The following is an 18466-nucleotide window of genomic DNA, read 5'->3' on the forward strand; positions in this document are numbered from 1 at the left end:
CAGAGAAATGAAAAGATATGTTAACATGCAGATGTTTATGTAAATGATGGATGGGACGCAACTGCAATACAACAATCATTCATAGGGAAATTTCACATAGAGCCTTGCATGATTATGTAATTACACATGCTGGCTGAGACCCAACAGTGTGTGTAATTACTTAATCATGCAAGACTGTGTGATACGTTTGTTGAGCTGGTGATGTGTTTCAAAGAAGAAGACGATACAGACTAATGCAAACTGATGGTACAAAAGTAGACGTGCCAGTAAATTCAATTATACTGTAATTGTACATGGTCACATGCGCTAAAAGGAAAGTAGTTGGTAGAAATATGAACCACGCTGGTTTCAGTTACATTTGGAGATAAAAAAGGTCAATAAAGTAAAGTAATTTACTTTATTGTATTTCATGTATTGTATTTTATTGTATTTTATGTATTTCTGCATTACATTTTGTGTAATGCAGAAATTTAATTCAATGAATGCATGGAACAAACGTATGTAATATTTTACAACTATTCCATTTCAACTAAATTCAAGTTTGTAGCTGAGAATATTAATAATAATTTCTATGAAAATAACAGAAGAAAATGTGAAAGGAGCTACCATGCACAGGGCAACAGGGAACAGCAGCAAAAGACTGATAGCGACAATAATTTTAGCGCAAAACTTGGGCATGATGCAGAACACAATGCCCGCTCAGGACAAAAGGTGCAATAAATAATTCTTCAGGTTGAAATTACATAAACTGAAACTTTAAACTGTGATTTATCTAAGGAGAAAGAGGAAATCTGAAGAGATGTTCTCTAGGAGCAAAAGTTTGGAGATCTAACAAACAGGGACCCTACTCAATGATTTAAAAGTGATGTATCAACCCATTGTGCCTGCAATTCAGCAATTCACCACAGTTTTAGATTTAAAAAATTTATCTGACAGCCTTTCTATTTTAGTTTTAAAAATTTTGCTCAAATTCACTTGGCTCAGACACCAAGAAAAAATGTATCACGGCAGAAGCTAAGCAGTTGAATGAAATGAGATCAGGTAGTGTTAGCAGATCATTTTATCCAGACAGAAAATTCAAAACACACACTGTGCGCTTACAAACTATAGCTGCTGTTGTCTTAGCGATTCACTCCCTCCTCAAATTATTTGTCCTACGGCAAACATGTTTCATAATAGACTCTCCTTTATTTCTGCTGAAATAAGTTTGTTTTATTTAAATGAATAACTCTGTCTTGTCCTACATACAAATTGCCCTTCAGACAGTGTGAAAATTAATGGAAAGCCCTTGCTGTTTTTAGAAAAGCAGTTGAGGCAGAAATACGTAATGTAAAGGTCGATTTGGATTAATTTATGTTTCTTTATGATCAATAATTTACAGGATTCGTGGGCCTAACATATGATATGTGCCGTATGAAAAATGACAAAGAAGAATTATATGCTGTAAATTTTAAAGTCAGTAAGATGAAAAATTCTAGAAAAAGCAAATGGAAGAGGTTTTTAAAGTGCTGCCTTTGAGTAAGGCTGAAAGTAGCTGGTTCATGTCAGTTTCCTGTCTTTCCAGTAAACCCCTGCTGTAATCTAATCAGATGCAAACCCCAGACATGCGCATTCACAATCACATGCTTACAGTGTAATATTATTAAATCTTCCACTGCTGATTTGTGGAGATCATTAGTCAGGAGACAATTCAGGCATCACAACAATCACAAGTGAGAGAGTACTGTGAAGCTGTGGGTTTTCAAACATGGTAAGAAAAATTAGCAGTGTTGAATAGGGGAAGCCCTTTTTTTTTTGCAAGCCACATCCCTCTCAAAGAGAATTTAGACAAAAGGAGAAAAGTGAGAAGTGAGATTCTCAAGTTGAAATCCCCATGCCAAGGCAAGAAAACACAGATGAATGAGCAGACATAAACACAGACAGACAAACAAACAAATAGGCATACTGTTGGATGGCCATGACTGAGTATGTCTGTGTAAGTGTGTGTATGCGATCACAGGCGACTGTGTGTGTCAATTCAGTCGGCCCATGCCAGTGCGCTTCTCATTATTCTGATTTAGCTGTGTCTGCTGTTGGCCTGTCTACTGGAGGATAAGGCAGAAGGACTGTCTCTTTCACATTCACTCGTTTATTATCAGGCTGGCTAGGCAGCACGAGGGGCCAGGCATAACTTCCACATTCACTAGCAATCAGCTTGCAGGATGAAAAAGGCGAATGAAAAGCTCTGAATAGAGGAAATGAGGCAAGGGGAAAAGACAGCGGAGAGAGATGGATACAAAAACAGAGCAACTAGCCAAAACAGCAGAGACAGAGGAGGCAGGAACAAGCAGAGGGAAAAACTGTATATAAGAGCACAAAGGAAAAGAAATCTTATAATAGGGAGGGATAAACAGAAATGTAGCAGATGTGTTATATGAAGAAATGGCATCTGGAAGGGTGACATTTAACCCTGACCCCTATTATGAGGTCAGAAATTTGGACCTGCTGTCCAGTAGAATCATTTCAATTATCTATGGCTTCAGACTAAAGCTCTGAAAAGGGTTCTGTCTGCTGCATCTTATTTTACTGGTCCACATCACCTCCTTTAGCTTTAATGTAATGTTTCAATGACACAAATATGTTGCTTTTTTTCCTTTTACACATAATGTAGTGCTGCCAGATTCTAGAAAAATTATTATTTTAGTAAATATTCAAATGGGGGTTTGTCATGAGTGCTTACTGAGTATTTATTGCTCTTTAATAGCTTTGATTTTTTAATTCTAAGGATGTGTGAAGTTCAAGTCACCAGATTTATTAAAAATACACTTTAGATTCAATGATAGATGGAATGATAATGATGAATGATAGATGGGAGTCATTTCTATTTTGTTTTGGTGAAACTTTTTAAAGTTGGACTACAGAATGTTGTTCGTTTAGTTTTGCATATAATATTCTGCATGTCTTCAGATGAATAATAATATATTTGTTTGGTGCATGTGCAAATATTTTTTGCCATTGCACCTTCACTAAATGCAGATTCATTAAGGTACGATTATTTTATATTTTTGGTGGATTGTTTTGGTTTTTTTAGGAAAAAAGTAATTTTAGTGCTTTGGCAGTTTAAGAACCAAAACTCTAACACACCTTGAAGTAAAATACTTATAAAATTGTCCCTTTTCAATTTCTGAAGAAACACAAATTGAGTCAGGGAGCAAAAACACAAAATATTGACTGGTAAAAAGTTAAAATCAAGGTTCAGTGTGGCAATTCAAAGATAAAGCAATTTTCTAAAATAGCATTAGGAAAAATGTCAAAGTTTATCCATAATTTAATTTTCCCATACTGATACAGAAAGGAAAATATTTTTAAAAAGCAAATTTTATAGTTTTTAAGACTTTTTGTGACTTCACTGGAACCCAACTCTAGCAGGTCAGACAGAAGCAATAAATACCATCGGTCCTTCACTGTTCTCTAATTGTTAATGTTCTTTTAAAGGTTTAAAAAAAAAATCCCTTTTCTCTAGGGGAAAATCAAAACTTGTTAGCTCATATCCACATCTTAAAAAGATAAGAATCTATATGTTCAGAATGTTCTAGTAGATTCCATGTTTTCTGCAAGCTGGAAGTCATAGGAAAAGCACAGTCTGGTCAACTAAATCAATGGAATTCATTCTGATAAATATAACTTTTAGAATGAATCGCTAGTACAGAAATTATAATGTGCATGCTAACATGTGTCACAACTAAAAGGCTGTTAGGGGAAAACAATACTTCTGACAGACATGTAGGATCTTTTAGACAGGCAGAGATATTAAAACTGTCATTAGATTATTCATTAGTATTTTAGAGCAGCCCAGTTGACACGTGTTAAAAGTAGTTCAACAAATAAAACCACTTCACTGGAAAATAAGAAAAGGAAAAAGCAAGGAGGAAGAAAGGGGGAGACACATGAGAGACGCTGTTAAATTTCCATGCTGCTGCACTGTTGTTTGGCTTTAAACATTTCAAAAAGATTTGAGAAAAAAAGGCAATTGTTCTGGCATTCAAAAAAGAGCCAATAGGAGCCTGGAGGGATGTAATACTTCTGTTTCCACACACACACACACACACCACCCCAACAAACACACACACACACACACACAGAAAGTAATAAACTGTACAGTCACACATGCATACTCATTTATATTCCCATTTGTGTGCACAACAGCCCCCTGCATTTGTAACCATCCAAGGGAGAACACACATGTACACGCACACACCTGCGCACGCACACGCACACACACACACGCACACACACAAATCCACGGCGTCTGGAGCAGATCAATTGTTTTCCTGTGGTGGTGGGTCTCAGCTGAGGCACCTTAAGAGAACAGAGCACAGCGCATGGTGCCGTCTCCCTTTTCTCTGGTTCTTTACCTTAAGGAGATCTATCTCTTTGATGCAATCTTGCCGAGCTTTGGCATCCATCAAGTCGAATATCTATCAAGAGATCAAAAGGGGAGAGAGGACAGAAGGGTGTTTTGACGTATTCAAAAAATGTAAGATTGAGAGATGCAGATAAACTGGTTAAAATATATATATATAAATAAATAAATAAAAAATAAAAACAGAACATGGTTGCTGTTATCTGGAGGGCGGCACTGGAGCGACTACAGGTGTTTCACATCTGAGTAACATGCACATATCCCTGTGTAAGGGGTTTGTCTGGATGTATGCTCCATCAGAGCAACATGGCGTCTTAGCGCTTGCATGAGTGTACAAGAGAACTACAAGGCCATGCATGAATCTAACTGCAGATTCACATTCTACTGAATTTCTTACAAATAATGTAAGCCAGTCTACATAGAGATGGCAGTTGCACCTAATTGAGGTAGAAAAGACCAAAAAGGTTAATTAAAATGTATATTTTAGTTCAGAGGCGGGTCAATTTTGCGACTTCCAATCATAAGCAAGGCAAATTACCTTTGTAATAGAGAAAAACATTGAATATGTTTTTGTCCCTCTTTGAATGACGCAAAGCTCTCCAGGTTTCTTATCTACGGCAACTTTTTTTTTAAAGAAAAAACTACTTCTGTAAACTGTCACTGCAGTAAAAACCTCCTCAGAGCTGTCAGCACAAGACTATGCATTCACTGAATCTTGGCAAGTTAGAGTTTCACATATTTCACTACTATTGCCAATATGAAGCCCTTCCTGTGTGGAGAAACAATTGCAGCAGTTGGATTTGTTATTTTCTACAACTCCAGAGTGTCTCATAAGGTGTTGACAGAGCAAATGAATAGTGACCTTTAAACAAAGTGAACTTTGGCTAAATATATTCTCTTTCCACCTGATGCTGAAAATTGTATTTATTGCAGCTTACCTGGATTTTCTTTAAGGCCACCGACGTGTTGTCTAACAGGTACCTCGCTCGGTACACCTCGCTGAACTGGCCGCGTCCGATCTTCTTCTCAATTTGGAAGTTGGCCAGTGAGTTATGGCCCATATCTGGCTGCAGCGGTTTCTATAACACAGGAAAGAACTCTTAGCTTTTAAGTGCACATATAGATTCATGCATTACCATTACATGAACTTTCCAACCAACATGTACAGCAAATCATCATAGCTATCGTGCAAAGAACCACATGTTGGTCTTAAAGTGCAGCTATGCTCGCATTTCTGGAAGAAGAGAAGATGAGGGCTGCAGGGTGAGGGTGAAACTGTGGTGAAACCTGGTTTCTCTGGGTTGTTTGATGAAGACGTTTACACTGGAACATGCAAACCTTTAACTACAGCTTAATATTTAATCATGTGATGCACAAATCAAGTGCAAGCAGCTTCACACTCTAACTCTAACTTTGAACAGGCAGCAGAATCGGCAGACATGGTTTTACTCCCACATTCATATGATCTGAGTTCTAGGGTGAATTATGTGAAGGTTCATTTCCAGGCCTTCAGTACAACCACATGGTCGCCTATTCAGTTTACATATCAGCAGATGCCATAGCAGTCTCATTTATCATGCATGAAAAAATAGAACAGCTTTTACTTGTTACAGGCTAAATTAAATGACTCAACTGTAATATTTCTGTTATATTTTCTGTATTTCAGGACTTTGCAGTCACTCACTGGTCCAGACACTGGAGTCACACCTCGGGTTTCACAAATGTGGGTTTGTTGTCAACAATCCTGACAGCCATTACTTCGAAGACACATGAAAAATAATCATTTATTTATTAACGATTCAGATGCCGGATGAGCTGATATGAAAATCTGGGCTGGTATCCAATATCCAATATTAATATTGTTGTTATGGCTGATAGCATATATATTTACTGATATTATATGTAAAAAAAAAAAAAAAAAGATTATACTGTAAATATTGCTTCTGTGCTTTAGGTGAACGCCCCACAATCCTGCGCTGCATTGCCATTACTGTCAATTGATCAAACAAATGCCCCAAGGTCAAGCCCCTCCCAAAGGACACACATCTGGCAACAAGATGGAAAAAAACATTAGAGGTTAATATCAGCACAGCTTTTCCTCATGGGAGTAACATCGGCCGATATTAAAGTTAATACCGATATATGATGCATCTCTAATTCAAAGAGTAGGTTTTCATTTCTGAGGATTTCTATTCCACTAATTATATCCCCAACAGTCTCACACCAAACAACTCTTCATCTTGCTCTAACAACTTGAGCTGTTGTTTAGATAGACACTCACCTATCCCAATTAAAAAAAACACTCAGAAATAAACTAGAATAAGCCCTGAGATGACATGTGTGAAAACCGCACTGAGTACACAGTGTGACCTTTCCAGCCTTTTGGTTAACTCGTAAAAAGGCGTTGGCGGGAGCAAACACAAGGTGACAGATATCAGAATGCCACATGTCACCACTTCGTCTGCCAGCGTGACCGTGGGAGCAGCTCAGGGGCAACAGACTGGGGAGACGGGGAACCAGGTCAAAATTTAACCGAAACAAACAAGACGAGAGTAATTACAATCATTTTCTGGTGTTTAGGATTATGACAAATTTACCATGAATTCAGATTAGGGATGTAACAAATAAACATCTAAATACAAATAGTCCAAACACATCAGACATAATGGTAACAAGATGAACAGAAAAAGAAAAATAACAGTCACCTAAAAGTTACTTTAACTTTGAATAGCTGGTAGTCTGTTGGAGGCGAAAAACTATTCCTGTCCTTCCCTTCTGCACCGAGTGAAGACAAAACATCATAAAAAAAGAGTTCCTCGAATAGAAATTAACTCCAAATTACAACTCTATTTAAACAATCAGTGGTTTTTGAAGGTGGGAAAATTTCCTGGTACACTTTGTTGTGCTTGCATCAGTGACAATTAAAAAACACTTAAGTTTATAATAGCACGGTTATTTCCCTTTATTTTAGTTCTCCAGTTCAGACTGGAAGCTCCACCGGACATACATGAAATAAAGCACTTTGACATCAATCTAATAAACAACTTGAAACAAACTATCAGACATTATGTCTAAAACTTACAAATCTTCAAAATATATAATTTAAATATATTTACTGAGAATTTCAATCCACTCGAACCAAAAAATGCCTTACTTTTTGTTTCATAACAGACAACTTGTAAAAACAATTCTTTAAAAATTTGAATTCAACAGCACAAATTTATAAAAGCAGGTATATAATTTAACATGGGCAACAATTAAGCAGAGTAATTAGTGTTTGGCATAAAGGAAAAACTTAAAATGAATGCTTCAAATATAATAAAAATTTGTCATAAAAATGCTGGATGTGAGAGAAAGTGCCTCTCCAAACAGGATAGCTTGTAATGTGCTGGCAGACAGTCTGGGGAGGGGCAGGGTGAGGGTGATCATTTCAGCATTCTACTGTTTTTTCTTAAGTTGACAGCCAAATCAGGAGGCGTGAACCAATCAGATGCCGTATCCAATTAACACCGCCGAGGTGTGTGCCTTTTCCGGCATGACACCACCATCAAGCCACGCTGTGTAAGAGTCACTGACAGCCGCCATCAGACGGCGCTTCACAAGCCTCTGCCTTACTCAACATTAGACTACAAAACAATTTATCTCTTTTACTCAACAAAAAAACTCAGAAAGTTTAGTATTAAAATCAAATGTACAAGAGATGGAAAACAAATCCATATAGATTTCATAATATTCACAAAAAGCAGCGCTATTTGACAGGAAGTATCAATAGCATAAAAAGGCCTTTAAACAGGACAGAAGTCCAGATTTTTATGTTCAAAGAAAGGATGGAGAAGGCAAGAACAGGAAAGAGAGGACAAGAGGGCATTGCTTTCATTCGCTGCGTGGTAGCTTGACAAATGTTAGCATGAGCCTCTAAAGCACTGTGACAACCGCCTGCTGAGAGCACAGTCTCGCTAATGTGTCTTGGCATGCCAGCTTCGTAATCACACATTTACATATGCAATGACCTACATTTGCATGTCAGATCGCACACTGTCCAGCCTGATTAACAGTGGGCACCTCCCCGCGTGGAGTCGCCCTGGGTGGCAGCAGAGGCCATGCGAGGGCGGAAGAGAGGGCTGGAGGGAGGGCGGCTTTTCTGGCAGCCAAGGGGCCGAGCTGCCAGGCAGGATTATGTCAGCCAGCGGCCCCGACATTAGACACTTCATTAGAGCTAATCTGTTTAGCAGTGGGCAGTGTATGTAAACTTCACAGGCCATTTGCGGCACCTCTTCGCCCCCTGGCCTGGCCTTCAAAGGGCAGCCAGGCCGGGCCTGAGTGACAGGTCGTCTCATCTGTCGCACACGAGCGTCGCACAATCAGAAGCTTCGAGCTGAAAGACAAGGCCACAACGCACACACTCTCACACTCACACGAGCACCCCCACGTTTACAGACATATAAAAAGGGAAACAGAGTAATGACCCTGACTGAGGCAGGGGTCAGAGTCTGGATGAATCAGTTGCAGAGGGTCACACAGAGCGTTCTTTTTAAGGATTTCAGTCTGTGTGTTTGACGTGTTGGTGGAGATAAAGGATGAATGGTCGCATGTAGGTCTAATAATACCCACCAAGCACAAATAAGGGGTTTTGAAGGCAGCAAACAAAGTTTGCAAGCTGTTTTTGTGGACATTTCTTGCAACAATTTGCTCAAAAGGTCATGCATGTGGAACTTAGTCATGTGAAATCAAACACATACACTGGATATGAGAGTTTACAGTAAGAGTCGTCTTTTAGGAATCAGAAAACTGTAAGAGAAAAGTGTGCTTGTAACCATGAGCACAAACATAGCTTTCATAAAAAGTATGTTTTATACATGTTTGTGAAAACTACCACCTTGTCTTGGACATTTCACCTGTGGAAAAATAAATACATCAAAATCAAGCTTCTCTGCCTTCTCTCAGTGTTAGCTGCAGAAATGCATTGCTCAGTCAGAAACAACCAATCAGAGTTAGAAAGAGGTTCTTGGTGCTGCCAATCATGCTTGTGTACGCATCACTCATTTTCTCCCCATTGCTCTCTGCTACACTGCAGCTTCTACCTGACAGCAGAGCTTTCCAGTAACGGCAAGTTTACTGGAAACTTGCCATTACTGCTTCACACTGTACATTGAGCAGTATGATCATAGTTTGATCATAGATTGATCATACTGTTCAATGTACGGTGAGCAGTTCATACACGAATGTGATTGACAGCATTAATACCTTTCCCCTGGCTAAATAATAATTTTAAAAAGCATATTTCTACTTATAAAGTTGCATATAGTAGCTTAAGGCACAATAAGCTACCGCATTTTGAAACCAGGAACACCCAACCACACTTTTGAGGAGTATTAACAGAATTTATGGATTAAGTTTAAATTAAAATTTAAAACTTCATCAACAGTAAAGAATTACTGACATTTTGTTAACAATTCACTCCTTAAAAATTTATGAGTGGCAACCAGAGATGGAAACAAACAAAAACTCAAAACTTGATGCACTCTTGCCTGGGACTGGAGTCACATGACCGATCCTTATCTCATGTATTCATGTGTGAAGATAAACCAGCAGAAAGCCACAGACCACAGCCATGCCAGGGATGTGCAATGAGCATTAGAAAGGTGCAGGGAAGCTTGCCAAATTTACTTTAAAAAGTTGTGCATGTTAGTGGTGGTTTCATAAAAAAGACCACAGTGACGCCTCAGGAACTGAACACTGAATGAAACACCACTTCAAAAACACAAAAACACTTAGTTTGTCTGTTATTACGACTTAATCTTGAATAAGCGGTTGAAAACAGGGTAGACTTGAATTTAAGGGTTTCTTTCAAGCAGGTGCAACCAAATGCATGCAACACTGCAGGAAAACCCAAAGATGAGGAAAGGAAGAAGAATATTCAACAGAGGAGTAACTCGTCTTCCTCCTCTGTTCACCAATCAGGACTTATCGGCTACACTGATGTCAAGAAGATTTGTAAAGTGCTCTTCATGTTTGTGGTGATGCTCTACATACGTTTAGTGAAGGGGAAAGTAACATAGCCTATTACAATTAGTCAGTTTGGAGATGTTTGTTTTTTAAGCTTAAAAAACAGGCTTTTTTTCCTGTTTTCACTCGATTGATACAGTGACTGTGCGCTCATGCAAAAATCTAAATTAATTTTACAAGATCCCTCCTTAATATTTAATCGTGCAGAAAAGTATTTAAATAAATAAAAAATACATTTACCACAAAACCAGTAAAACCTTTAACATTTAATGTAAAAGTTAGTCTTCAATATAACATTTTAACTGAAATACATAACAAAAAGATTATTGTTCCTTTGTAGGTCAAGTGATATTACTGTATCATGTTTTTATGGTGTAAAGAACTTAAAGCACTTTTGAAATATGCTATACAAATAAATTTGACTTCGGATGTGATTGAACTGAGATCTATTTTCATTTCTCGTTCATTTGCATCACATCTTATATTCTGAACATTTTCATTTGTAAACACATGGACTTTAACTTTATTAAATTTAGACTGAAGGATATAACCCTAAAGATTGAAAGAAAAGTTTTTAGTCTCCAGTAGGAAAAAAGAGTTTTTTGAAGCTGGTGCTTAGGGCAGAGTAGGACCCCAGACGTGTAGAACAGCAATTTCTCTAAAACTTTTTGTTAAATCTCTGGTTTGTACTTTGAGATGTACTCAGTCTGCTCACATTGTTCTGTTTTGAGAAGGGGACAAACAGTCACGGATGACGATTAAGTGGCAGATCGGGCTAGGCATTGTGGGTAAAGTCTGTGAGGGACAGAGTACACAAAACCGCCATGGGTAAGTCGGAGGCAGAGGAACTGATGGAGACGGGGGACAACACAGCGAGAGAGAGAGAGACGGAGAGGGAGCAGACAGACAGCTCATTGTTGAAGTGTGATACGAGCTGCCCAATAATGACACCATTGCCAAACACAACTGACAAGACACATGGAGAGTGGAAAAGGGGATGCTCAAGAGTGAAATATGGTGGGGGTGGTGGGGGACAAGCACCAGAGGGGAGAGGGTGTGATGTGACAGCCCAGCAGTGCCAGTAGCTGCCACATGAAGTCCAGCAGCAGCAGAGAGGCGCCGCCTTACATGGGCAGACAGAGAAGCAGTCGGATCTACGGCCACAGCAAAGTTTGCTTGTGGGCATTTTTACTCACAATATAAATGTAACGGGCTGCACAGTGGCGCAGTTGGTAGCACTGTTGCCTTGCAGCAAGAAGGTCCTGGGTTCGATTCCCGGCCGGGGTCTTTCTGCATGGAGTTTGCATGTTCTCCCTGTGCATGCGTGGGTTCTCTCCGGGTACTCCGGCTTCCTCCCACAGTCCAAAAACATGACTGTTAGGTTAATTGGTCTATCTAAATTCTCCCTAGGGGTGTGTGTGTGTGTGAATGGTTGTTTGTCCTGTATGTCTTTGTGTTGCCCTGCGACAGACTGGCGACCTGTCCAGGGTGTACCCCGCCTCCCGCCTGGAACGTAGCTGGAGATGGGCACCAGCAACCCTCCCGACCCCATTAGGGACAAAGGGTGAACAGAAAATGGATGGATGGATGGATGGATATAAATGTAACACTATAGATAAAAGGAAAAAACTCCAGCTCAAAAGACAAGACAGGATTTTTACAATGTTTGGGAAAACTACAAATCACTTATTTACTTTTTTATGGGTTGCAATTTATTTTTTAAAGAATCTGTCTTTGTGTGGAATACGTTAATCTAGGTTTAACAGGTATGAAGTCAGGTTCTCATGCTTGTCTTGATCCAAGGTTGTCCTAATACCTAACAGTGCTATTTTGCATTTCTAACGTAGAATAAAAAAGGTTTCATAAATCTCAAACCTTGCTTTAACAAATCTCTCTGCTTGGTTGACCACTCAAGTAGTATTTATTACTTTGAACTACTAGCACTGCAGAAGGGGGATGCAAAAAATTATAAAGTTGCTTTTTAGTTTGGTGCCGACAGGAAGCCACAAAGCAGATATAAACTTTAACCACACCGACAGCTAGCTTCTGACATCACTTGTGCAGGTTGTTGTTGAGAAACATGCCGAGGTCTCAACCTGAGGAGATGGAGGTGATTTTGTAGATCATGAAGTGCTGTGATGCACTTTTGAATCACACACTCATTCATCATGTGTATACTGACCACATGGTGCGTAATTCACAGTGTTCAGCTGCATAATGACTGGGTACATTATTTTCAATGACCTCACTTTTATTTTTTTTTACATCATTGGATCAACTGACCATGTGGGAATGAAGACTTAGTCCTTTCAGTGATGCCCCTAAGAGTTTGATAAAGGACATTATATACTATATCTTGTGCCACAATGTTTTTCTAATGATTATGTCAAAAAATAACATAGCAATCCTAAATATACCCATGAAAAGACATTTCCAGGCTGGTTATAAAAATTACTATAATACATTAAAGCTTGAAAATCCTTTCATGTATTAAAAAAACTGTTCCCAACCCTGGTTTACATTGAAATCAAATAAAGGAGTTAAAACGCTTTTCTTGGAAACATAAATAAATGTTTATTCTTTGCTTTGGTCAATAAACTCCTTTGTCAAATGGTCTTACCATATTGCTGTAATGGAAAAAATTATCCTCCCACGTCCTAACTATGCGGCACCAGTTTATTTTACTTGGTAACCAAGTATTTTGTCCACTTAATTAATGTCATTACTGACTCTGTATTTTGTTGGAGAACTTTACTATGACAAAACAGGGACATTTCAAATTTACCATTTCATTAATTAATAGCTCATAATATCAACCAATATTTCTGTCTGCTGGATGAGAACCAAAAGCAAAAAGTAAGATCAAGATCTTCATATCAGGTTTGGGTAGAGGATCAGATTTTCATTCTTGGGACTGTAACGCTGAAACAAAAAGAAATGTGCTACAGGTTATATTATAGAGGAAGCAAATTTAAATTTAATAGAAAATGTGTGGCATTACTAGATGTGTTTCAGTCTACTATATGTTTAAACTTGTATCTGATTTTTACTCATCTCAAAAGAAGTGCGTCAACATACATGCTTGTGGACGATGCATTTACAAACTACAAAACAAATATTTCAAAATTGACATTGCACTCATCTTCACAGAACATACCATCCAGCAAACTAGTTTGGATTGAATGCAAGTGACAAAGAGGGGGAGCAAAGAGGAAGAGATGTGTACAGTAACTGGCAGCAAGGGAGGGGATGGCTCCCACCCTCACCAGTCACCAGCCCCCTTGAGCGGGCACCATGCAATATTCATCCTCAGCCAGTCAGCCAGTGAGCCAGGCAGCGAAACCAGCAGGAATCACCCCAAAGGTGCTTCTCATTCTTCTCCCCTCCAATCGGCTTCCACAACCACAGCGGCTTGTCTCGGCGCTTCCTTCCAGTCAGATCTGTGTCTGTCAAACTGTGCAGTGACGGCTGAAATCTGATCTGAGGGGGCCTTCTCTGAAACCCTCCCACTCACTCAAGAGCAAATGCACCATTAAAAATGCACATCTTAGCGGCTCATCCCGTTTAACTAATGCATATGCATCATACCTCCGGGACCAAGAGAAATTATATTGCAAGCGATATGGAGTATCCTTCATCACATATACAATTCAGATTTTTTCAGGAGGAGGCTGGCAGGATTTTTTTTCTCCCTTTTTTTCCCTGGCTGCCAAGAAAACTGAACCTTAGGAAAGTGAGAAACAGATACAGAACTTGTTGAAAGGCACCCATCTGGATGCTGCTTAGACAATCATCTACATAATCTAACTTTTTCCCCTCTCTCCCCCCTTGCCATCTCCCATTAAATGTGAAATCGGTTCAAACATGCTCTGTGTGAGTGAGAAAAAAACATGATGCAACAGAGAAAGTTCACTGTGCATCTCCAACCCAGAGCATAAAAACAAGTCAGTCTAGAATTAACACTGATGTAAACTGCTAGAAATAGATTGAAAACCAGGGAGAGAAATCATTAAGCCAGAACAATAAACCATAATCAACTGCTGGGAGATCAGTAAGAAAAAAGAAATCCCCTGTTTTTGTGTTTGCGTAGGGGGAGTGTTGCCAAAGTCAAATTAATTATTAGAGCTTTTATCTGCAGTTCTTCTGTGTGCAGCCCAATTATCCTTAATTTTGCAATTAGAAATCTTAAAATAAATGAATCCCTTTGGCAATTCGAGTGTTAATGTTGCCATGCCCTTGCATACGCAGGAAAAACAACAACCAGTACTGGCCTATTTTTAGTGAGCTGCTGTGTTTTCCCAAAAAGAGCCCACGTTTACTCTGGGGCATATGGATGAACCTCTTTGTTTAAAGTCTATTCAATACTTATGGAGGCAAAAACATCCTCCTGTAAAGAAATCAATGTGCCTGATGTTCGAGGGCGGTATTAAAACCCAACAATGACCACATCTGCACAGAGCGAGCTTGAGTTGTATCGAACAGAAAGAGGCACGCAGGAAGGCCAGACTCTGCCAACCTCCTGAGCTCTGATCAATACCAACATCTCAACATTCATCCTCCGCCGTCTGTCTCACAAGCAGGCTACAGTGGTGCGTGGCAAGATGAGACTGAAGGGTGCATCTTCACAGATCCACAGGAAAAAAAATGGCTTATTTAACGTTTAAAAACTCTTCAAATGGAGAAGCATGTCAGTGTAAAATAAGAAATGATCAACGGTGCAAAATAATTCAGATTCATTACACGTGGAGAAAACTTAAAATTAGAGACGCACCAATCAATTTTTTTCCCTCAACAAAACCAATATCTGCATCACTTATAGGTTTGACCTCTAAAGGACAAACATATGCTTTCTTCTTTGACTGAGGGAGTAGCTATGAAACTAATTGATTTTTTTACATGTTTATTAATAATGATATAGCCTGAAAATGTCAGGGGTTTTTAGTTTTGCCACATGTACTGACGATCACATGACAAAGGGAAAAGCTTAGATTTCAAATTAATCAAGATATATTCAGTTCAATCAAATCTTAGACTAATTTGAGGCATCTTTGTTTCATGAGACAGAAAACTTACAAGTTAACCTAATCCACTGATTCAGACCAAAGGAAACCAACTGCAGGTGTGAAAAACACCAAAAAGAGTTATCAAATACAGGCAAGTCACTGTAGACGACTGTAATCTCTTATGGAAACGGCACTTTAAAAAGCTGAACTGTCCCTTTAAGAACCCAGGTTCTTACAGTCTGTATTTATTTTCCAAAATGGATATTTTATTAAATATTTATTACTATTATTATTCATATAGTCAGCTAAACAGCTTTTAACTAACAACTGAAATATGTCGTTTTCTTCCAGCTCAGACCTTTAAGCATCTATTCTGTTGTCTTCTATGAACTCATGATCCTGTTGAACCCCACAACTTGTTTAATAATTTAAAACTTTGAATGTAATCCCAGTTCTCTCAAGTTAGTGGCTCTAACTTAGGCCTAGATTTCTGAGCCACAAACATTCATATCTAAACACAAAAAAATGTAGAAAATATATGGCTTTAAAGGAAATGTGACGAACTTATAACAATATGCGGATAAGCTGAGAATCTTTTCCGCTTTATAGTAGTGTGAATCATGCATGGCAACAATACAGACCAACAAATAAGCCAGCGGTAGATTGAAAATGATCTGAGAACTTCATGTTTTCCTCACCTCACTTTACAACTATGCAGCTTGGCTTGTGTTGTGAGTCTGTGGGAAGTGTTACCTGAGGTTGAAATACTGGCACGCCTGCTTGCTGTCCTTGTGGGTGCATATCCATATCCATGGTGTTAGGAGCTTGATCCTGTACACCTCTGGAAGAAAACAAAAACAAAAAGTTCCTTTAAAAATGCTACAAAACTCCTACAGCAATTCCAGTCAATCTCCACTGCCGATCACAAACAGGCTAGTTAGTGATTGCTGCCATGAGATTCGGTTTCAGAGGAACCGGAGCCCACGTCTTTGCTGTTGATTTGACACTCTTTGTCCCGACTCTCCTCAAGTTGCAACATGGACAAGCTACAACAGCCAGCAAAAGCAACTTCAAGGGAGCATCGTAACGCTTCACTGCTTTCAGCCTGCTTTCAAGATATCTTCCTTGGAAATGATCTGTTTTATCAGTAACTGGTTGAAGCACATTCTGTAATTGTTGTTTATTCTTTTGTTCTGAGGAAATGTAGGTCAGAGACTTAAGAGCATATAAGCTCTTAAGTCTTATATGCTTAAGAGCATATAAGACTCTGTTTCTGGTGTACATCATTGTTCTGTTTAAGTGCATGTTTAGGCACGTGACCGATGGGGAAGCTAGCTGCGTAAGAAAAGTGCTCATCTTGAAATGACACTTTAAATAACTGGCAGGTTTTAAAAAAAAAAACACAACAGCATGAAAATTTTTATTTAGTTAACATCATAGGATAGTCAATGCAATAAATGCAATGATTACGCAGACTACAATTAACACTGACAAAAGACACAGGATCCAGCACTTACACATCACCTGCAAATAAACACCTATGAGGTGTTGTGTCTATTGGTTTTCAATAGAAGCAATTAGAACCAGGAAACACACACATACTCAAAACACACAGAGAAATAGAAACGGAAACATCACAGTTTAAGTTATGCTGCACTCTTACCACCTTGCTGATAATTAACCTGTAGAGGGATCTAATCTCTCTACAGATCAAATCCTTTGCAATATGAATATTGCACACAGTGACATTGTGATGACAATAAATTTGCAATACATTGTGCAGTTCTATGACATTGATAACATTTTTTTTTAATTCATATAAACTGATGTAGTTTTAAATTTCACACAATACATTTCCTCTTAGTTTTAGTAATTCAGTGTAAATTAGTAATTCTCTGCATGGACAGAGAATACATGTCTGTCCTTAATCATATCAACTAACATCAGTTTAAGATGGTTGCTGATCTAATTAATGTAGATTTTAAAAAAAACACACACACACACACGTTATTTTACAATTCAACTAACCTTCAAGCCTTTTGTTGTAATTTTTCTAAGCTTTGTATTTTGATAGAGTGAGACTGGCATCATTACTCTTCTCTCAAACCTCTCTCTGTTTCTGGCAGAGTGACAAAATAAGAGGTGAGTTCTGTATCTCACGTTAATGAGATCAATTACAACTGCCGTGTTCTGAGGACCCCCATTTACGGTCAGCAAATGGAAAAAAAACATGTAAATCAGGAACTGATTTACAAGTTAATCTGACCCAAACAGAGCAAATTCTGCTTAAAATGCAGCTACTGTCGAAATTCCGAAAATTCATTCTTTTGCCAAAAACTAATAAAACCAATGAGACACATAAAAACTATACTTTCAAAAACATTTATTGGTGCCAAGAGTGTAAAGTGAGTTTAGTGGTATTTCAGTAATGTGGGTAAAATGGTGGCCAATGATAAAGGCTTTATCATCATCTACTCATACAAAAGGATCAGCTGTGGCCTTAAAACTTTGCTAAAAATAGTTTGGTGTGCAGAAGAAATACAAACTCAGCCCGTTATAATATGTGATATGTATGATGTGTCTCCTTTTTATTTATCAAGTCAAGATTTTTTAACAGGATTAACAAAAACTTTGCAAAAGATTGACAACTATAAGCTCATATCCATTTCTTTAATAAAAAAAATGGATGAGATTTCCGTTACACTGGGAATTGCACTTTTATTTTTATCTAAACAAATTCAGGTTGAGGAAGTGAGTAAAGGGAGGGAAAATGCATTTCTTTCCATGCCACCAGTGACTGTAGACTAACTATTTTCTCACTTTACATAAGCTAATGTAAGATTCAAGCTATGTTTCCTCACATGAGTCCCAAATTCAAATTAGGAAGCAAATGGCAGAGGACAAAATCAAGGAAACAGAATGAGGCAAAAACTGAAACTGATACATATTTATCTCCTTCTAGATATATTTTTATTCATCCACCTTTTTGATGAACATTGCATTTCATTTCAAAAACTTCACTGACTCTTAGGACATGGTTTTGCTTAAACATTTT

General features: G+C 38.4%; 1 protein-coding gene across 1 annotated transcript in view; it reads right to left on the reverse strand.

Annotated features, from left to right (window-relative positions):
* nek7 (NIMA-related kinase 7) overlaps positions 1-18466 on the reverse strand; it is a 78150-nt gene that overhangs the window by 40830 nt on the left and 18854 nt on the right. Inside the window, exons 2-4 of the mRNA XM_032572255.1 lie at positions 16165-16252; positions 5341-5481; positions 4395-4457 (exon numbers count right to left, since the gene is read on the reverse strand). Coding sequence (XP_032428146.1) covers positions 4395-4457; positions 5341-5481; positions 16165-16224 — 264 coding nt within the window. The 5' untranslated portion in view covers positions 16225-16252. The remainder of the gene's footprint in view (positions 1-4394; positions 4458-5340; positions 5482-16164; positions 16253-18466) is intronic.

The sequence above is a fragment of the Xiphophorus hellerii genome, chromosome 9 (genome assembly GCF_003331165.1).
Source record: "Xiphophorus hellerii strain 12219 chromosome 9, Xiphophorus_hellerii-4.1, whole genome shotgun sequence".
Taxonomy (NCBI): domain Eukaryota; kingdom Metazoa; phylum Chordata; class Actinopteri; order Cyprinodontiformes; family Poeciliidae; genus Xiphophorus; species Xiphophorus hellerii.